A 22,900-nucleotide genomic window follows, 5' to 3' on the forward strand; every position below is an offset into this window, starting at 1 on the left:
CTAGAGCCATCAGAGTAAAGTGAGTATTTTTCAGGAAGAACACATCATACTTCAAAGTAGGCATCTGCACACCTTTCTCTGCCTCTGTTACTTCTTCTGTAAGACCTAAGGCCCCAAGCTCACAGGCAGGTAGTCTAAATGATATATCAAATCTTCAGAAACCTTGCAACAGCTCCCTAATGCTTAATGCACAGATTCTAACATCTTCATTTTTCATGGTCTGGGTCTAATCCGACTTCTCAGTCTGGTTTTCTTATTACTCAACTCTACTTTGACAAGACTGGTATCAATCTTATCTCTGCAAATACAACACTTTTTCAGTCTCTCTTCTTTGATCTTCTCCTTTCCCACCCAACCCTCAGAAGTGTTCACATTGTTCCTAAAATTCATTATTGCATTGTCTCAGCAGAAACTTATTCCCTGCCTACCATATGCCATGTTCTGGTGATAAACAGTTGAAAGGAACACACTCTGTGGTCCAGAGAGGTCTGTGTTCTTAGGGGAGAAATGTGTGTAGCCAAATAACCACAGTAAAGTCCTATAACAATAACTATGTGCAAGGTATCATGGAGCACAAGAAAAAGAATCTCTAATCCTTCCAGAGGAGGAAATGTTGTGGGGTAAATAGGGGAAGAGGAAAGGAGAAAGCACACGATGCACTTGAGGAGCCCAGAGGAATGTGACAAGGTTGGGCTTATGGGAGGGGGAGGAGATGAAGCACAGAGGGCAGAGGGACTGGATTTTAAAGAAATTTGTACTTGATACTAAAAAGTTTAGATTAGGTGCCTTCCCTAAAATCCTTACAGGCAGCTCCCAGAAGGGAACTTAACTGCCCCTCTCTGGCTATCTCATGTCTGTTTGTTCTGCCTTATACAGTCATACACTATCCCCAAAGCAAAGAGAAATGTATATATGTCTCTTCTTCCTCTCTTCCTTGTTGGGTCAGTATAGCATTGTAATTTAATAAACATTTGCTACTCAAATCTTTTTTAAAAAATCAAATACTGATATGCTGAGGAAAAATACAATGAATTCAGATTAATTTCCTTTCAACCCAAATCATCAGATCCATACTCAAATAATGAATGACCACACAGTCTCCTCCTCAGGCATGCAACACAGGGAAGGGCTGAGCCCAGCTCTTAGCCATTTACATGCTGTGATTTTAATTTTTAAAACAAAAATTTTTTTAACATTTATTCATTTTTTGATAGAGACAGAGCGTGAATGGGGGAGGGGCAGAGAGAGAGGGAGACACAGAATCAAAAGCAAGCTCCAGGCTCTGAGCTGTCAGCACAGAGCCTGATGCGGGGCTCAAACTCACAGACTGTGAGATCATGACCTGAGCTGAAGTTGGATGCTTAACCAACTAAGCCACCCAGGCGCCCCTATATGCTGTGATTTTTCTCATCACGCCTCATTGTTAGTATCTTTATAAGAACTTTATCAAAAACACAAAACCAAAAAAAGGAATTTTATCAAACTGAAGAGTAAGAATGTTTGTTTTAGGACAGTCCCCTCCTGAGGTTTGTCCACTGCCTGGAATACAGCTCAGCTAAGGAGACAGCTGTGAAATGTAATTATTTCCCAAGTTTGGGGTTAAATATTTTCCACTAAATGGAAAAGGTAAAAACTCAGTATTCATCCGAATGGCTCTGAACTAGGAAACGCAGAGGGTAACAAAGTCCTAAAAGGCATGCTATGGGATTCCACTTACACTTTTGGGGCTTATAAACAACTTCTTCCAGTTCCTCCAAGTTGTCTTTGACTGTTGCTATCACTGATGTGTCAAGAGAAGCACACAGTCTGCAGATATATTCCACGGCTTCTGCTGTGCTTTTGGCATCCCCAATGCCAACGGAGGCAGTCAGCCCAATGACCTGTGAGGAGCATTGGAAATCATCAGATGCCTGGGAAACTGCCTGCCATTTCCACAATCCTGCATATAACTCTTTCCTGTTAAAGTCAGGTTTTATTTTTTGTTTTGTTTTGTTTTTACTAATTTCCCACAAAGAGCAAGAACAGTATTTATTTTTTCTGATATTTTCCATGACATTGCAAATGGAAAGGTCCCCATTAGGCAAAGCACTGAATAAATGCAAAAGTCGGAACTCATCCGATGAACATGAATCAGCAAAGAAACCAAGAGTGGAAACCCTTTCAAGGAAGGACTTCTCTTCTCTACTCTTGTGTCCCCCATAACGTGTAGAACAACATACTGAAAGGAAAGGGACTGAAATCAGACACAACTCCATTCTAAACTCAACCATGTCACACTGGCTGCATGTCCCTGAACAATGCAGGGACACATGTCAGCTGTCTCTAAAAGTTGGGAAACAACAGCTATTTAAAATGGTAGTTGTGTGAATTCAGTAACAAGATTTATAAAAAATTTAGCTTAATGGTCACCTAACAATTTAAGTTCTACTTGAATAGCCACTCAGTAAATACTGAATAAATGACTCATTAGCAAGAAATCTAGTGAACCACCAATTTTTTTCTAGAAGAAGCTTTAAGAAATGTGATTGCTGGGGGCACCCAGATGGCTCAGTCGGTTGGGTATCTGACTGTGGTTCAGGTCATGATCTCACTGCTGTTGAGTTCAAGCCCCGCATCGGGCTCTGTGCTGACAGCTCAGAGCCTGGAGCCTGCTTCGGATTCTATGTCTGTCTGTCTGTCTCTCACTCTCTCTCTCTCTCTCTCTCCCCCTCTCTCTCGACCCCCTCCCCTGGTCTCTCTCTCAAAAGTGAATAAACATTAAACAATAAATTTTAAAAAATGTGACTGCTACTGAATTTTGTCTATGGGTACATGCTGAATTTCTTTTAACCTGTGCTTCCTAAAGAGGTAGTTATTAGGGCTAGAGAACTTTATATGATGTGACACTAGTATACCGTGCTATAAATTCATGGTTTCCAACCTTATCTGGATCCCCAGTGTAACCAAGCAATTCCTGTTTCAAATCCTTTCCATGCACCCCGAGCTCCCTCCTCCATTCCCATCTTGATTATTCCCAGCAAATAATCTCTCTGCCTCTCCTACATTTAAGAGAAAAGAGAGATTAAATGCCAGGGATTCCCCATTTTTCCTGTCCCCATCTATGAACTACTCTGTCTTGACTCCTTTCACACCCTCACCTCTGATGACACCAAAAATGGTGTCCCATCTACTCTCCTGGACTAATGCATATATCTGCCTACTTACCCCATACCCTCTGGTTTCCCCTGACATCCTGTTCTATCAATCATTCCCTCTATCCCCATTCTGCCTCACCTACTGCTATTTACTACTTCACATTCTATACTCAAACAATATTGAAGAGCTTCACAATTCTTGACTCTCAGGCACACCATGCTCTCTCATACCTCTGTGCCTTTGGACACACAGCAGACTTTCCTGAAGACCATCAAGCTATCTAATTTGTACCTTCTTGTTAGCTTTTGCCTAACTTCTATTGGGTGTTGCCTTACTTTCACAGCACATGAGTTTTCACTTCTGTTCTGACTACAGCTTGTACCCATCTCCATAGTGTGCCATCACCATACATTATGACATAATTTTTACATGTTTGGCTCCCCATGAAATTAAACTGTTTGAGAGCAAGGACTGTCTTTTTATATTTGTATCCCCAGTGCCTAGAACAATGGATAACACAGGGCGGGGGGGGGGGGGGGCTGTGCCTGAGGCATGTTTGTTAAGTGAATAAATGAATGAATGAATCAATCAAAATTAATCAATAGGCTACACAATCTGGACTTAGCACCTGAAAAGAACACCCTTAATTTGGTCATAAGAGTAAGTAAATAGGATTTAGCAAGGTTATAGCTCTTCTGAGGAATCCATCTGAATCTGGAGATACCTGAGGCAGTGGGTCTGAAGATCCTCCAAGTTTCTGATCTAGATAATTAAACATGATCATATTATAAGGATGGTGTTTACCAGTATTGTGACATTCATCAAATATCATCAAAGTAAAGACAGAGAGTGATGGAATAGTCCCATTTTTAAGACTATTCACAAGAATCTGTGGAGTTAAAATGATGATGTCATTGTTCTCAACAATCTGTTTCACTGAGACATTCTCAGACGTTGCTCCAGAAACACCTGCAACTTTGTACCTGGGAAATGACAGAAATTCCCTATTACCAACCACAATGTGAATGAGGAACCACAAAGATATAAAACACTAGATCAGAGCATCAACTGATTAAGCTCTCCTAACTCCGAAAGGAATCTGGAGACAAGTGCTTAGCACAGAGCCTTACACATAGTAAATGATCAACAAATGCAAGCTAGTTATAATTGTTGCTAGCATGTATTAATTCTTTCAAGTTATTAAGAAAGAAAATACTACTTAAAGAGTAATGTTAAATAAGCTATGAAATCATTAAAAAATTAAATGTGCCATTTAAATGTAAAATTTATCTCAGGTCATTTACTCACTCTGTAAGAGCTAGCCAAAGGAGTTTAGGATTTCAAGTGTACCTAACAAAATAGACTTGAATCCATGAAAAATTAATTGTATATAGATTATATAAAGGCTCAATCTACTATCGATTTTTGAATCATGGCTTTCCAAAAACTAAACAAAGCTAAAAACACACCAGTTACATGAAACTAGAGGAGAGAAACAAGACCAACTGTTATACCTACCCAAGTCTTTCAAAATAGTTTGAGAACACAGATTTCTGCTGTTCATACACTGGGAGTTGAACAGCAAAAAAGACAACCTTCCCCTTTTGTCCTTGCGGAAATTTTTTAAGATGATGCTCACATATAAGAAGTGAAACAAAGGTTTTTCCACAACCTTGTAACATAAAAAGAAAAAGAAAATGTGTAACTAATAGTATACTAAAATATTTCTGTAGAAAGGTAATTACTGTTGGCTCCCCTCAAACCACTGCACTGATTGGTAAACTGAGAATGTGGATGGGTTAACTGCAGCAGAATTTACACCAGGACATGAAAATATCAAGTTACTTCCTAGGTAACATGCAAATAAATAGTCAAGGCATAAAGCAAACTAAAAAGGGGGGCATTTTTTTTTTCTTCCTCAAGTTCCTTAAAATACCTGGAGACTCTATTACTGGGACAGTCTTCTCAAAAGACATATGGAGCAAGGAAAATATTGACACTTGCCCATTTTGTCCCAGTATTCAATAAAAGAAAAAAAAAAAGGAAGCAAACACAGAAACAAACCACGTAAGCAGTGGCAATCAACTTACCAGTAGGAGCACATATTATTGTGTTTTTTCCTTCCTTAGCGGGCAAAGCAAGCTCTAGTTGGTAATTTCTTGGCTTCACTGGGGTGTAAATATGAGAGACTTCTGTAACACAAAAGGAACAAAATTTCCAAATAGTTACTGCTCTGAGGAATCAAATAAATAGCTATCTATCATCAAATAGACAGGAATTATGACTTTAGCAAGAAGGGCCTCATTTGAGAAAATTTAGAATCCTTGCCTCTTGCTAACCATTCTAGCTTCTCCATTGATGTGAAGTACAGAATCCTCTATCAATGACAAAGTGCCAATGGCGAGAGTTTTGTTTTGTTTTTTTCTTTAAAGCCACAAAGATTTCTTTCTTAAACAATCTCAAAATCTAGTAAGGAGAAAACTAAAGCAAGAATGGCCTAATTCAGAGAAAGCAGATGGCCACTGGTTAAAGGAAATGCTATATGGAACAAAACAACAAATCCCTCCAAGGTCTCTGAAAAGCAACAAACTGTAAACATTGAATTCCCAAAGCAAGTTCATATTGATGAGCAATCATGCTTTATTATTCTGCAGGCTTCCACATAGTATCTTCTCTCAACAGAACCAGAAGTTCCAAGGAATAACCAGAGGCTTTTTCTCACTAACAGATAAGCATGTAGAATGTTACTGCCAGAAAAGATCTTAGAAATTATCTATTGACTCCAACCTATTTTAAAAAAATGAAAATTTCTAAAAGGCTAAGGACCTTTACATATGAGAAAAATTTAAAGCAACTTACATTTGTTGATTTTATTCAGAAATGACAAAAAAACTGGTATCACTTGGTTGCAAAAGTAATCTGTAAATTCTCTTCTTACAGTAGCGTTAGCCCCAAATCACACTTTTCTTCTAACACTACTCAATATTAATCAGAATTTCTTCCCTGGGGTGCCTGGGTGGTTCAGTCGGTTAAGCGTCCAACTTCACTTCAGGTCATGATCTCCCAGTTTGTGAGTTCGAGCCCCACATCAGGCTCACTGCTGTCAGTGCAGAGCCGGCTTCGGATCCTCTGTCCCCCTCTCTCTGCCCCTCCCCATCTTGCACTCTCCCAAAAATGAAAATTAAAAAAAAAAAAAAGACTATGGCTTTTGGCACTGGAAGACATGTCCCTACACAAAATACCTAAAGAACACCATTATGGAAAAGAACAATGCTGGGTACCTGAAGATGGACATGAATTCTGACTAAGATTCTGGCATTCAGATTCTTCCTTGTAGAAAATCTGTATGTCAGAAGTTTCCATTTCATCATCCTCAAGAACTTTCACGTCAATATTCTTTGCACCTGTATGAGACCAAAAAACACCTCAGAATCTTCATCTGATCTGATTATTGTCTTGACAGCACAAGTCCTACAAAGAGGTCATAATAGTAAAATTTTCAACTTCTGCTAAGATTTTGCACAACCACTTGCTTCACCTTCTAAAACAATTAAAAGAATTTTTTTGAGTTTGATGTCTCAATTTGGAGTCTGAACTCCAACGTCATTTAGGACTTTATTATTCAAAGTGTAGAACATGGGCCAGCAACTTCCAGAGCTTGTTGGGAATGCAGGCTCTCGAGTCCCTACTAAATCAGAATGTGCACTTTAACAAAATCCCCAGAAGATTCTCATGCACACTAGAGAAGCAACATTTAGCAAGTATTTATGTCTTCCATTCTTGACCTAACCCAAGAAATCAGATGTGTATTTATATAGACATTCTCCAGAACAACTTGTGATTTAAAGAAACCTAGGAAAAGCGAAGACCAGACACTCAGATGGTTTATAAAACTCAGACTTTGAAACAATGCTCTGAGAAGATGTTAGCTTCAGGAAACCAAATGATGGTTTCATCACAACACAGATATTTCATCACAACACACTCTTTTCTTCAGTCCTGTTCTGGCTTAGTTCCTGATGGCTCCCAGGCAAGACAACCAGGCTATGTGTATTATGATTCTTACTCTGAAAAGGGGGCAAGTCTTGGCGTTCAAACCTTTCATTCTATAATTTTAAAACTATTTCTCTGATAATTTAAACCCAGAGAGTGAGTTCAGACTCTGCCTTCCCCAAATCCTTTGGACCAGATGGGCTAATTCTGGATGAGAGCAGTTTGCCCTCGTCCATTTTAGGGGTTAGACACAACCAAATTACTTCTGCAGGGAAGTAGCCACTTACCTACCAGAACTCAACTCACTGCTGCTCTCTCTCTCTCTCTCTCGAGATGTAGCCATGGGTCTCTGAAGGGCAAAATGCCTCTGACAGTGAGTGAGAAATGTAGGAATGAAAGAGGCCCTAAGTAGAACCACGAGAAAGATGGAGCATGTTTTCAGACCCTCCTACCCTTCAGAGCTCTTCCCTGGAATATCCTACCTTTGTCCACAGTCCACAGTTCACTGAACTTGCTCTCTTCTTTGTCCAAAGCAAGTTTCAAAGTTTTGGGCCAGTTTTCCTTGTCCGATCTGAGAAAGCATTCAACCATTTTCTCTGCACCTGCCATCAGCCCCTTGTTGGAACAAACCTAAGCAAGACAACTGAAGTTAATCAATCATTTCAAAAGTTTTCCTTTTATGGAAAGAAAATCTGAAGAAACATCAATTCAAGCACTAATTTAAAAACCATTGTATAATATGGTTCAGTAGGTCTGATTTATGACCATTTTTGCCCCATCCAACATAGTGCCTTTTAAGACACCCTTTCCTTTGTCCTTGTCTTTACACGTGGCATCACTATGTCAAGCCAGGTGTTCTCACCTCCTTGGAGACCTTGTATCTATCAGCAGCAGCAATGTTAGGAAACAATCCATTTGACAACCATTCAAAATAAGGGTACACTGGCATAAAGAGATATTTGGAAGAATATAACAGAATATTAACAAATGGTTTTCTCAGGGTAATGGGACCTATATGATTTTTATTATTAATCGTTACTAAAATGTATTGAGCATCTATGATTATATGCTAAGCATATATAAGCATACATATATATAAAATATATATATAATATATATATAATATAATATAAATATATATAATATATAAATATATATACAATATATACGAATATATATAATATAAAATATTTTACAAAATATAAAAAATATATATATATAATCTCATTTAATCCTTATAAAAGTATCATGCTAATAAGATACTATCATTATTTCCATTTTATACATAAAAAAAGAGGTTTAGAGAAAATAAGCAACTTGCCTAAGATCACACCACAAGTAGGTGGTTAAACTAGGATTCTAACAAAATTTGTGTCCAAAGCCTGAACGCTTAACCACTAGACTCTATAGGTTTTCTTTTTATTTGCTAAACTGTTCAACTTTATTTAAAGTTGCATAAAATATTATTCGCAAAAATAATAATTTTAACTGAAAATAGGACAAACCTGAAAAACCTGTGACATTAAAAATTATTCAGTTCACAACTAAAAATACTATTCTAGGTAATTATGCCTTAGAATTGAGGACTTTTGTGGATTTCAATGATCTTTCTTGGGTCTAAATCAGTGGCGAAAACAGAATACATTTCCCATGTTCAAATTACTTCCCCCAAATTCAGTATTTAATATTAAATTAATTCGAATTAATTAATTATATTAAATATAGTAATTAAATTACCTGCATAATTTCTTCACATTCCTGACTAATTAAACATTTAGATACTTCAGGAAGGATATCTTTTGGATTAACTGTAGTTTTAAATTCTGGTTGTAAACGCTTTAACAGTGACCTATATTCCTCCAACCTTTCAATGGTTTGGAAATCCCAACTTTCAATGGCTTCATAAAGTCCAGAATAACCTGAAAAGAAGAAAATAGGGGCTTTTATGAAACCAACTAAAAGATATTTGAAGATTAACATCATACAATCATGTTTGAATGTACAGTGAGAGAACCCAAAAGGTATCTGTGAACCACCTGAATAATTAATGATCTTTCAAAAAGAAAACTCAATATTCATTTTAGGCACCCAATATTTTAGGTCCTCCAACATTTATTATCTCTTAGGAGAAAGTGCTAAGGATAATGTGAAGTCTCACATTCGGTCTTAGTATAAAATCTCCCTTCCACAGTGTGCCACAGATCTCACCTACAACCTCTGTATCTTCCAAGGAGTCAAAACATCATACAATCATTATCTTCCCAGTGCAAAGGCAAAAAGAAACATAAATCTTAATTCCTGCCCCTAAGGAACTTAGCCTTCTACATTACTCCAAGAAAAGAAAAACCTCTCCAACTGTAGTAACCTAGGAATGCTTCAATCTAAGGTTCTCAAACAGAATCACCAGGCTTCTCACTCTAAAGCCCACATTCTCTTTATTTGGAAGAGCCTTGCAACAAAATGAACACTTGGGAACCCACTATCCAATTTAACAACTAGAGTTTCCTAAGACTTTTGTGGGGGTGTACTTCTTTTTACCCCTCCTTTCCCCTCCCTGCAAAGAGACTACCATCCTGTATTTGATGTATCACTCCCTTCATTTTTTTTGAATAGTTGCCTAGCATACGTTTAACTCCTTAATGTATGTTTAGTTTGGCTTGTTTGGAACTTCATAATTATATCCTACTAAATGTAATTTTCACTGCTTTTTAAAAAGTTTAATATTACATTTCTAAGCTTCACCTGTGTTGTCATGTGTAGCTGTGTTCATACATTTTCACTGAGGTATAATGGGCCAAGTGTCAATATTGTAGAATTTATTTATCTATTTTCTTCCTGAAAGACATTGGGGTTGCTTCCAGTTTTGGTTGGTTGGTTGCTTGCTTGCTTTTGTTATTACAAGTGTTCTACCACCATTCTTGTATGTGTATTCTGGAATATATGTGTGAGTTTTTCTTTTTTTTTTTTTTTTTAATTTTTTTTTTTTCCAACATTTATTTATTTTTGGGACAGAGAGAGACCGAGCATGAACGGGGGAGGGGCAGAGAGAAAGGGAGACACAGAATCGGAAACAGGCTCCAGGCTCTGAGCCATCAGCCCAGAGCCCGACGCGGGGCTCGAACTCCCGGACCGCGAGATCGTGACCTGGCTGAAGTCGGACGCTTAACCGACTGCGCCACCCAGGCGCCCCTATGTGTGAGTTTTTCTAGGGCACATACTTAAGAGTGAAACTCTTGGATAGAGGGATACAAGAGAGTTGACCCATACAAGATGATGCCAAATTGTTTTTCAAAATATTTGTATTAATTTATACTCTGTATAGGGACATTTAAGATTTCCCGTGATTAAATATCCTCTCCAAGTCTTAACTTTGTTGGACTTCCTAAATTTTGCTATCTACTAGTTAATAAAATGCTATCCTAATTCACAATTCCCTAATTGCTATTGGGCTGAGAATCTTTTCTTATGTTTATTAACCTTTTCTACTTCCTATTCTTTGTAATGTTGGTTTCACACTTTTGCCCTGTGATGTTTTCTTTCTTTTTATAATTAAGTTTAAAGCCTTTTTAACACATTCTAGATATTAATCTAGAATCTATTAATCTCATCTATTAATCCTCTCCAGTTTGTGATTTGTTTTTTCACTTTCTTTAGTGTTGTGATAAAGAGATGTTTTTAATTTAATATAATCAGATTTGTCAATTTGTCTTTTATGGATAATGCTTTAATGTATCGTTTCATAAATCCTGCTATACCCCAAGGTCATAAATTATTATTCTATATTCTTTTCAACGATTGTTAAATTTTTGCCTTTTGGAATTAAGTCTTTAATTCTGGTGAAGTCATTTTGTACGTATGTGTGAATGGAATGAGCTAAGGAATACAAATTTGTTTTACATGGGTATGTAAGTTAGGGTTTATTTGGTTTTTAACATCATTCTGTCTATAATGGCATACTGAAATTTATTAAAAGTCCCTCCATTCCTAATGGTCCTCCCTTTCAAGTGGTCTCAAATATATCAGGTTTTCATAAATATAGGAATTTAATTGAAGGCTCTCTATTCTAGTTCATTGGTCAGTTGGTCAATGCCAGGATCAACGTTAAGCTGTCTCAATGCCTATGGCTCTAAAATAAATCTTGTTATCTAGAAGAGGAAACCCCAGCCTATTTAATTCTTCTTTAGGAATGTCCTATTCTTAGATCATAATTCTTCCATTTACATTTTAGAATAATTTAGAAATTTGTCAAGTGCATGAAAAAGCATGTAGTATTTTTACTAAAGTTGTATTGAATATAACACTTGATTTTAGTCAAAAGGCTGAGAAGGAATAACAATTGTACTGAATATAAATATCAATGTTGAGAGAGCTGATATTTTTATGGTATTAAGTCTTCCTCTCAATGTGCATGGGTATATATCTCCACTTCAATAGGACTTCTTTAATCTTCCAATAACGCTTTATCATTTTCTCCATTCAGACCTTACACATCTTTTGCTAGGTTTTTTCCTAAATACATTACAACTTTTGTGACTATTGTAAGTGGTATCCATTTTGGACTACATTTTCTATTTGCTTCTGGTGCGTAGAAATGCAACTAATTTTTATGCTTTATTTTTATTTCAGTAAAATTATGATGTTAAATTAGTTTCAGGTGCACAACATAGTGATTCAACAATTCTATACATTACTCACTCAGTGCTTATCACGGTAAGTGTACTCTCGATCCCCTTTATCTGTTTCACCCACCTCCCCATAACCACTTCCCCTCTAGCAACAACCACTTTGTTCTCTATATCTAGGAGTCTATTTTTTATCTTTTTCTTTGTTCGTTTTCTTTCTTAAATTCCCCCTATGAGTGAAATCATATGCTATTTGTCTTTCTCTGCCTGACTTATTCCACTTAGCATTACACCCTATAGATCCATACATGTTGCAAATGGCAAGATTTCATTCTTTTTTATGGCTGAGTAATATTCCATAGTATATATACTACATCTTTACCCATTCATCTATGAATGGACACTTGCATCCATATCTTGGCTATTGTAAACAATGCTGCAATTAACATAGTGGTGCATATATCCCTTTGAATTAGTGTTTTTGTTTTCTTTGGGTAAATACTTAGTAGTGGAATTATAGGATCATACAGTAATTCTATTTTTAATATTTGGGATACCTCCATACTGTTTTCCACAGTGGCTGAACCAGTTTGCATTCCCACTAACCGTGCACAAGGGTCCTTTTTTCTCCATATCTTCACCAATAATTATTATTTCTTGTGTTTTTTATTTTGGCCAATCTGACAGATGTGAGGGACTATCTCATTGTGGTCTGATTTGCATTTCTCTGATAATGAGTGATGTTGAGCATCTTTCCATGTGTCTGTTGGCCATCTGGCTATCTTTGGAAAAATGTCTACTCACATCTTCTGCCCACTTTTTAACTGAATTGTTTGGGGGTTTTGGTGTTGAGTTATAGAAGTTCTTCATATATTTTGGATATTAACCTCTTATTGGATATGTCATTTGCAAGTAACTTCTCCCATTCAGTAGGCTGTCTTCTTGTTTTGTTGATGGTTTCCTTTGCTGTGTTAAAAAAAGCTTTTTATTTGTTGTAGTCCCAATAGTTTAATTTTGCTTTTATTTCCCTTGCCAAAGGAGACAAATCTAGAAAAATGTTTCTGTGGCTGATGTCAAAGAAATTACTTCCTATGTTTTCTTCTAGCAATTTTCTGCTTTTGGGTCTTGCATTTAAGTTTTTAATCCAATTTGGGTTTATTTTTGTGTATGGTGCAGAAATGCAACTAATTTTTGTATTTTCATCTTATATCTAATATACTTGCCCAATTCTCCCAATAATCACTCTGTAGCTCCCTGTGGATATTTCAGGTAGGCAATTATATTATCTGACTGAAAATAATCCCTTACATTGCCTCAGATTAAGAAACAGGAAGTACATGGGGATAGCTCAAAATTAATAGTATTTCACTTTTACAGCATTTTGAAACAGTCAAATAACATACTCTGATTTGTAAGAATAATGAACTAACCTGCATGAGCAAGGGCATCCAAAAAGCCACGGAACCAGCCTTCTTCCTCGAGCTCCAATAGGAACTTAAGAAAAAGTGAGGCAGCCTCCATCGTGCCCTTATTGTTTTTCTCAGCCCGAATATACTGCACCTCATCTATAAACAGAAGCGAGAGTGACTCATCAAACTGCAGAATCACTAATCACTGGAAGAAAAACCTGCAAAGCGTTGTCAGACCTAATCAAATGGGGATGGTGATTTTAACAAATCACAGCAATGGAAGGCAAGAAGGCAGCAAACCCTCCGTTCAGGCAGAGTATGGCCATTCTTCACCAACTAAGCCCACCCACCCACCCATCCTCTCCAGAAACTTCTTCTAGTTTGGTATGGAAGTCTGGGAACATGCTCTAAAGCAATCACTTAAAAAGGGAGTTTCTTAACAATCTCTGAGAAAGCACCCCCACAACAAAGAAGTCATTATAGCACTGGATTAGATGGAAGAACAAAGTCTTCTTCCAACATTTTGATAATCTCTTGTTCAAAAGTTTGAATTAACTGTAGGACTAAAAGCGTGTGAGGATAGGACCACTCCATGGCATCTTTAATTACACTGGACTCAGAAAGAGTTAGAAATGGAGTGATATCTTCATGGTCCTCTTTCTAGGTTTTTGCTTGAATGGCATGAAATACGGCACACAAGAGAAGCTAAACAGAAACACAATGAGACCAAGTAGCAGAAAACTATCCACCCAACTGCTGGTGGTCTTGCTAACTTGACACACTAACTCCATGTCTGGGGTGGTGACCAAATGGTTGCCTTCAAATGACCTGACACTTGATAGTGTCCCTTTTTTTCCCCCTATTGTCAGTGGAATGTAAATTCCAAGAAGTAAACCAGTTGCCTGACTGGTTAACCACTGTATCCTCAGAGATTAAAAGAGGACCCAGCACATAATAGACAATGAATGAATGAAGAAAGGAAGGGATAGCCTCCTTCTCTGCCAAGGTCTCTGTCTTGGAACAGTAAAGTTAACACTTTCAATGTGCAAAATTCAATGGTTTTTAGAGTTGTGGAGCTATCTCTACTATCTAATTTTAGTACACTCTGACTAGTAAAAAGAAATCTTGTACCAGCCACTCCCATCTCCCTTCCCCTTAACTAACCACTAATCTACTTGGGTCTCTACAGATTTGCCTACTTTGGAGATTTCATATGAATGAAATCATACAATATGTGGTCTTTGTAAGAGTTCTTCCACTTAAGCATAACGTTTTCAAGATTCATCCATACTGTAGCTTGTATCATTCATTCCTTTTTATTGCTGAATAATATACTATTGTATGGATACACCACCTGTTGTCCATCCATTCATCAGTTAATGAGCATTTAGGTTGTTTCCACGTTTTGGCTATTCTGAATAACAATGCAATGAACAGTCATGTACAAGTGTTTACGTACACATATGTATTCATTTCTCTTGAGTTTATACCTATGTGTGAGATTGCTGGGTCATATGGTAACTCCATTTAACAGTGTAAGGAATTATCAAACTGCTCTCCAAAGGAGCTATACTGTTTTACATGCCCACCAGCAATTTATGAGGATTCCAATTTTTTTTTTAATATATGAAATTTATTGTCAAATTGGTTTCCATACAACACCCAGTGCTCATCCCAAAAGGTACCCTCCTCAATACCCATCACCCACCCTCCCCTCCCTCCCACCCCCCATCAACCCTCAGTTTGTTCTCAGTTTTTAACAGTCTCTTATGTTTTGGCTCTCTCCCACTCTAACTTTTTTTTTTTTTCCTTTCCTTCCCCCATGGGTTTCTGTTAAGTTTCTTAGGATCCACATAAGAGTGAAACCATATGGTATCTGTCTTTCTCTGTATGGCTTATTTCACTTAGCATCACACTCTCCAGTTCCATCCACGTTGCTACAAAAGGCCATATTTCATTCTTTCTCATTGCCACGTAGTATTCCATTGTGTATATAAACCACAATTTCTTTATCCATTCATCAGTTGATGGACATTTAGGCTCTTTCCATAATTTGGCTATTGTTGAGAGTGCTGCTATAAACAGTGGGGTACAAGTGCCCCTATGCATGAGGATTCCAATTTTTTAACACATCCTTGCCAACACTTCTGTTTTTTAGTTTATCTATCCATATTAGTTTTCTGTGGCTGCAATAACAAATTAGCATTAACTGGTGGCCTTCAAACAATAGAAACTTATTCTCTTACAGTTCTAGAGACCAAAAGGCTGAAATCAAGATGCTGGCAGGAGCACACTTCCTCTGAAGGCTCTAAGGGACAATACATCCCACTTCCCTTCCAGCTCCTAGCATTCCGTGGTTTGTGGCCACATCAAATCTTTGCCTCTTTCTTCATGTTATTCTCCCCTCTGTTTGTCTGTCTTGTGGCCACATCACTCCAATCTCTGCCTCTATCTTCACATGACATTCTCTTTGTCTCTCTGTATTTTCACATGGCTATCTTCTTATGAAGACACCAACCACATTGATTAGGATCCCACCCTACGCCAGCACGTCCTCAACCTTAACTGATTACCTCTATAAAGATCCTATTTCCAAATAAGTTCACGTTCTGAGGTAGTGGAGGTTAAGACTTCAACATATCTTTTTTAGGGCCAACACAATCTTATTGCCTACCCCAACTTCCCTGGGCACACAACTGTACCCTATCCTTTGGGATAGTTAATCCTGTTCCTAGACTCTATCCTTAGAGGTGGGTTCTTACTCCCAGGCCTTCTTGCCCTTCATTCTTTCCTTAGACATTCCACCAGCCATAACTGGCTCTCCCGCATGAAGGTCCAGATAAGTCCCAGTCACAGCTGAAACCTTCCCAGGGAAACTGTCTTGCTGCATCCTGGGCAGGTTAGCTTCACTCTGCACAATGTCAGGTCCATCCTGCTGCTACCTAGTCCTGATATCTCCTGCTTCCTCAAAAGCACTGGGAGTTCAATGCAGGGAAAATTCTATTTTGGTACTTTCCTACTACCTTTGCCATCCTGGCCACTCTGTGATTGCATAGCCAGCTTCTCAAGGTAGAATTTCTTGATCTCTTTTCTGTGCTTTCTTGGTCTCTTTACATGCCTCTGACTAGAGCACTGGCACTGCATCGTACACAGTAACTGTCTGAGTGTCTATCTTTTCCCATTGACAGTGATCATGGACATGTTGTATCCATTTTTGTCTTCATCTTTGTATTCTAATCATCAACAAAGCGTCTGGCTCATGTATGGTCCAGAAAATGTTACTGAAGGAATGGGTAAATACTCAGAATACTGCTCACGGAGGGCCCCTCCAAGATAAGGGTTAGCCTTCTACTCCAAAGGGATATTGCAAAAAAACTTATAGCCCACAACCTAGTCTGCCTTGAAACATCCTGGACAACCAGTAAATAAGTAAATCCCTGCAGCACCCTAGTGACCATGCAAGCTCTCCAGAAGAAACATGGCTTCAATTCTCCTTTCCCAAGATTCAACTAGTGTACAATATCCCACATGTGGAGACAAAGATTATGGTAAAAGAGATATTGGATATTGCTGGTGTAATTTAAACATATTGGTGTATTTGTGTGTGCATGGGGAATGAATTTTTGGGCATAAGGAGAGTGTAGATAAGCTCCCACTTCTAGGGGGGAAAATGAGTCAGAAAGTTTATATCCAGCTACAACACTCATGTCTCAGCTCCCTAACTGAATCCTGATAGAGTATACTTGTCACAATTAAGGTTAACCAATAGAATTCAGAGATTCCAAAGCATCCAAGAAAAAAAAAATAGGGGATAGAGAAACTTTATCAATCTAACAGAAAACAGAAAAAGATGAGAAGAAAGAAAAAAGTTTATGGATACATGTGCACATTATAAAGTATAAAGAAATGAACAGGAAAAATATAAACCAACTAAATGGTATCAGTTGCCCTTGGTAAGAAGCTGGAAACGAAACTTCTATTGTTTCTTTAACATTCAAAAATAAGACAATACTATAGTGTTCTGCAGCTAGCTTTTTCTATTTCCTGTTTGGTACTTTGTGATTACACTATAACTATAAATTAAAACCACTATATATATTAAAAACTATGCTGTCTATGTGCTCCCAAAGCACACTATGGTTTTCCATCAGAGTACTTACCACATTTCATCATTTATGGTGTACTTAGTTAGCAACCTGCCTTCGCATACACATTCTTTTTTTTTTTTTTTGTCAAGTTTTTATTTAAATTCCAACTAATGGACATACAGTGCAGTATTAGTTTCAGGTATAGAATTTAGTGATTCATCACTTACATACAATACCCAGTGCTCATCACAGTATCAAATGTATTTTTTTCAATATATGAAATTTATTGTCAAATTGGTTTCCATACAACACCCAGTGCTCATCCCAAAAGGTGCCCTCCTCAATACCCATCACCCACCCTCCCCTCCCTCCCACCCCCCATCAACCCTCAGTTCTCAGTTTTTAAGAGTCTCTTATGCTTTGGCTCCCTCCCTCTCTCTCTCTTTTTTTTTTTTTTCCTTCCCCTCCTCCATGGGTTTCTGTTAAGTTTCTCAGGATCCACATAAGAGTGCAAACATATGGTATCTGTCTTTCTCCGCATACACACTCTTATCTCTGTTAGGTCAGGATCATTTCTATCACACTCACCATTGATTTTTCAGTTCCTAGCATGATGCTTCCTATTAGATAATACGTGTAGTAAGTGTGTAAATTCTCTCCAATGCTAGCATATTGCCTAACATATGAGTTGTTCATTGAATAGACACATGAGTGCAAGAAAGAATGGGATTCACAATAGTTTGTTAGTGTTCCATTCATTCCAAGATTTCTAGAAGAGATTCTTGCAGGGGCTTATATTCTTCAGAGGCCCAAGCAACTCTGTGGCTCAATAGAATGTTACTTTGTTACTTCTCCCTGAGCTCAACTAGAAAGCAGAAGCCCACTTTTGTTAATGGTATTCTTTCACTCCTCACTCCACAACCTTTGGTTTTACAGAGAAATTAGCCTTCAAATTACCTGTCTGCTTTCAGGTAATCTCCCAAAACTGCCTCACATCAGGAAAGATATTTCAGCAGTTGGAGCCTGAAAAGGAGTTGCCAGATCCCTTCTCTCATCTCAACTCCTTCTAGGCACCACCTCCCTTTTCCTCTTTTCTTAAAGCCTCTGCTCATCTCCAGCACAGGGCACTTGGATTCAAATTTACAATATGGCATTCATCCATCATCATGTGTCTCAAAAGCTAGACAGAAACACCTGAATTGAAGCCTGCAGCCATTCAGTCCAGAGAGTCTTGCTCCTCTCAAGCTTCCAGTCATTGCAAATAAGACACAGCAAGAGTAAGGGTCAATTACCTTGGAGCTCTCATAGCATTTTGTAATCATTAGTGTACATCTGTCCTCACCAGTCTCCCATCCCCAAAATCTTGAGCTGCATAGTATGTTAAAGAAGGGCCTAAATCTTATTCTTTAATCTCGATGTTGGTACAAAGCTGAAGACACATTAGACATAACCATTAAATGAAATACATGAAGTGGACAATGATTGGTTTATCCAGCTTTGAACCTGACTAGACATGCACCCCTACACAAGTCATAGCACTTCTCTAGGATTCAGTTCCCCATCTGAACTTCCAAAGGCTCCTCCTAGCAATTTCTAGTCTAAAATGCGGTGGCAATTTAAGAAGCCAAACAGATGAACCTAGGACAAGGGAAGGAAAAATAAGATAAAAACAGAGAAGAAGGCAAACCGTAAGAGACTCTTAAATACAGAGACCAAACTGAGGGTTGCTGGAGGGGTGTTGGGTGGGAGGATGGGCTAAATCAGTGATGGGCATTAATGAGGGCACTTGTTGGGATGAGCACTGGGTGTTATATGTAAGTGAATCATCAAATTCTACTCCTGAAATCATTATTGCACTATGCTAACTTAGATTTAAATAAAATTTAAAAAATAAAATAATTTTTAAAAATGCTTTAGGGATCTTGCCTCAACACCCGGGTTCCTAGCAGGCTACTTGTATTGATTAAAAGAAAGGAAAAAAGCACGGGAAAAACAAGTCCTAAACTGTTTCCTTGCTTCAAGGGGCTTGGGCCGCTGGGGACCACTCACCGTCCTTAAACCAGGGCGACATGTAGCTCAGGATATAGGTAGGGTCCAGAATCTTGATGACATAGTCCTGGAAGGCGCGCAGATTCCTCCTCTCCTCCGCCGTCATCCCGGTGGCTCAGCTCCCCGCGAGGTCCTACCTCACCGGTGCCCCACTCCCTTTAAAGCCCAGCGGCCGGCCAGGTGGGATTTTCTGAGAGGGTGTACTGGCCCAGGGGAGAGGCGGAGCCGCCGGGGAACCTAAACTGCAGAAGGGAAATGGAAACCGAAACCACAACCAGTGGTGAACGGGCCAGGGCTTGGCGGCTCGCGGAAGCTGGGCTGCCCCAGGTCCCCGCCTCCCTGACCGCGTTTTCCTGACGTTAGCCAACCTGCAAGCGCTCGCTCGCCCAGAGGGACGGAGGAGGATCCATGGGAACTTTTTTTTTTTCATTTTGCTTTTATAGCAGTAAAGTTTAGATTCAATAAATGCACAGATTTTAAGTGTATGATTCACTGAGTTTTGGAAAATGTGTATGAGTGTTAACTGCTTCCCCCAGGTTGTGTAGGTCCTACCTGCATGTTTAACCTAACAGGTATCTCCCACCTGTTTCCCAAACTGTATGTACTATTTTGCATTCCCACCAGTAGAGTCAGAGAGCTCCAGTAGCTACACATGGGTCAATTTGCCATCTTGGTCAATGTGAAATAGTGTATTGTTGTAGTTTTAACTCCTCAAATAGTTAATGATGTGAGCACATTTGCATGTACCTGTTGGCAATTTACATATCTTCCTTTGTGAGGCATTAGTTTCCATCCTTTGCCTGATTGGGTTTTCTTTGTATTATGAACTTATAAGTTATTTATTCTAGATATAAGCCCATTGTCAAATATATGTATTTCAAATGTTTTCTCCTAGTCTGTGACTTACCATTTCATTTTCTTAAAGGTGTCTTTCAAGCAAATGTGAAATATTAAGAAAGCAAATAGAGTCATGAGATAGAAAATAAAGGAGATTGAAAAAAACTGTTTTAATGCAGTGGTAGGTCTTTCTAAGTAGGTCACACTTCAGCTGAGTCCTTAAGAATGAGAAGGAATGAATTATTCAAAAAAAATAGGAAGGGGGGGAATTCCATACAAGGGGACAGAAAGCACAAATGAGTCAAAGAGAAAAAGTGATTTGTATCAGGAATTTCTTGAACAAGGGATAAATGGCATGGAGTGTTACTGAATTGATGAAAGGGCCTTGTAAGGCAAAGAATAAAGTACAATGGGAACACATTGCAGGATTTTAAGCAAGGAGTAACATAATTTGATGACATTTTTTAAAAGACTTTCTCTCTGGCTCCTATGTGGAATGGGTAAATCAATGGGAGCTGACTCAAGTTAAGAGAGGATGAGAGCAAAGATAAGGACAGTGGCAATGCAGAGTATAAGAAATGAAAAGTTCCAGATATACTTTAGACATAGGATTCAGTGAAGGAAGTGGGAAAGGAAGAGGGGAAAAAAAATCAAGGCTACATTCCAGGCATTGGCTTGAGCAACTAGGAGAATGGTAGCACCAAGACTAAAATGAAGAAGACAGGTTTAAAACGTATCGTATTCTACCGTGAAAGAAAGATGTTAGGTAACAGCAAGTTCAGGAAGGAGAAATAAAGCAAGATAAGGGAATAAACAGTAATGAGGGCTGCTTATATTAGATGAGTGACTCAAGGAAGACCTAAGTGAAGTGAGATAGCATGCCATTTGGGTGAAGAGCATTCTAAAACAAAGTGCAAAGAGAAAAAAAAAAAAACATAGTACAAAAAAAACAGGGGTGAACCAGGTCTGCAAAAGAAAAGAAGGGGAGAAGAGTCACTAGAATAAAGTGGGCTGGGGAAAGAGAGGAGAGAGGTGGCCAAGGCAGTTCACATACAGCCTGACAGACCACAATAAGGACTTTGGTTTTGATTTTTTAAGTTTATTTATTTGGGGAGAGAGAGCACAAGCAGGGGAGGGGCAGAGAGAGGAGGAGAAAGAGAATCCCAAGCAACCTCCAAGCTGTCAGTGAGGCTTGATCCCACGAACTGCGAGATCACAACCTAAGCTGAAACCAAGAGTTGGATGCTGAGCCAACTGAGCCACCCAGACACCCCAGTTTGGGTTTTGATTTTAAATATGATGCAGAACCATTGCAGGATTTGGGGGTTATAACAAGACCTGTTTTTAAAGGCTCACTGTGGTTGACTGGAAGAAAACAAGCTGCAGGGAGACAGGTGGAAGCCTACTGACCAGGTAAGAAGCTGGTACCAGCACTAGTCCAAGTGAGAGATCATGGCATCCTGGATTAGGAGCAAAGCTGTGGAAGTGGTAAAGTGTGGTCATGAACTGAATGTGGGATATGTGAGAAACAAGTCAAGGAAAATTCCTCTTTAGCCTGAGCAGCTGCATGAATGGGCGTGCCATCTATTAGCATGGGACGTTGGAAGACAGGAAGGCTTGTAGGAGGAAATCAAGAACATACTCGCTTGCTGATGAGAATGATCCACAGGCAGTGCTTCTCAAACACGAATGCACAAGAATCACTCACAGGTCTTATTAAAGTACTGATTCTGACCTAGTAAGTCTGAGATTCTGCATTTCTAAGAAGCTGACGCTGGTGATGCTGATATTGCTGGTCCACAGACCTCATTCTGAGCAGCAAAGTAACTAAGTGACATGTAGCTAAGGAACTAAAAAGCAGGAGATACAGGAAAAAAAGAGGATAATTTAAAAATCAAAATTCCTATTAAAGTGAGGTAAGTGAAATCCACAGCACATGCAGAGGGTATATGTCCCAGAACAGTGGTTCTTCAACTGTGGTCTGCCAGCCAGTAACATCAGAACCACCTGGAAACCTGTTAGAAAAGCAAATTCTTGGCATCCCAGACATTTTGAAGGTGTGGGCCCCAGCAATATGTTTTAACAAACCTTCCACATGCTACAGATGCACACATAAGTGTGAGGACTAAAGGCCTAGAGGAAGAGGGCTTTCTCCATTGAGTGGAGCAAACCTGGATGCTATGGTAGGTTGGATGCAAAAGTTACAATTCTTTACTTTTCCCAATACTTATACCTCTTACAATGCAATTTTGTAGCTCCTTCCATCAATACTGGTCTCTTTTCCTTCCCCTAGAATCAGCTTGGTCTTAGGACTTACTACAGGGAGAAAAAAAAAAAAGAGGAAATGATGATGTCAATTCTGAGCCCAGGTCTTGAGACTCCACACTTCTCTCTCTCTCGGACCCCTGTGACCACCAGGTAAACAAGCTCAGGCTAATGTGCTGGAAGATGACTACACAGAGTCCAATAATCCCAGACGAGGCCATCCTGGATCAGCAGGCCACCCAGTTGGCTGAGGACAGACGAACAAACCAGTCAAGACCAAATGGGTGGGCAATGTCTCTACTAACATGCTAGAGGGGTATTGTTTTGGTGAGCAGATAGGGTTTGTGTTTGCCCAAACCTGGCACTGATCAGAACTGCCCAGCCACTATGGAAAGCCTGCGGTAGAGACAAGTGGAAGGTTTGAGAAAGTAAAAGGTGTGAACTATACCCATTATACCAACGAGCAAGAACACTAAAGAAACTTGTCCACTTGGGATTGTGT

At 38.8% G+C, this 22,900-nt stretch overlaps 1 protein-coding gene across 3 annotated transcripts in view; it reads right to left on the minus strand.

The window, feature by feature from the left end:
• The window catches only part of DDX58 (DExD/H-box helicase 58), a 40,091-nt gene extending 19,058 nt beyond the window's left edge, over positions 1 to 21,033 (minus strand). Inside the window, exons 1-9 of one of the 3 annotated variants that reach the window (XM_030294019.2) lie at positions 19,297 to 21,022; positions 13,181 to 13,315; positions 8,866 to 9,047; positions 7,611 to 7,758; positions 6,417 to 6,539; positions 5,226 to 5,327; positions 4,654 to 4,807; positions 3,860 to 4,118; positions 1,718 to 1,880 (exon numbers count right to left, since the gene is read on the minus strand). In XM_030294019.2, the coding sequence (XP_030149879.1) occupies positions 1,718 to 1,880; positions 3,860 to 4,118; positions 4,654 to 4,807; positions 5,226 to 5,327; positions 6,417 to 6,539; positions 7,611 to 7,758; positions 8,866 to 9,047; positions 13,181 to 13,315; positions 19,297 to 19,402 (1,372 nt within the window). In that variant the 5' untranslated portion in view covers positions 19,403 to 21,022. Of the gene's footprint in view, positions 1 to 1,717; positions 1,881 to 3,859; positions 4,119 to 4,653; positions 4,808 to 5,225; positions 5,328 to 6,416; positions 6,540 to 7,610; positions 7,759 to 8,865; positions 9,048 to 13,180; positions 13,316 to 19,296 lie in introns of all 3 variants that reach the window. The other 2 variants (XM_030294018.2, XM_030294020.2) reach the window with 2 other exon arrangements.
• Positions 21,034 to 22,900: the final 1,867 nt, after the last annotated feature.

Source organism: Lynx canadensis, chromosome D4 (genome assembly GCF_007474595.2).
Source record: "Lynx canadensis isolate LIC74 chromosome D4, mLynCan4.pri.v2, whole genome shotgun sequence".
Classification (NCBI taxonomy): Eukaryota; Metazoa; Chordata; class Mammalia; order Carnivora; family Felidae; genus Lynx; species Lynx canadensis.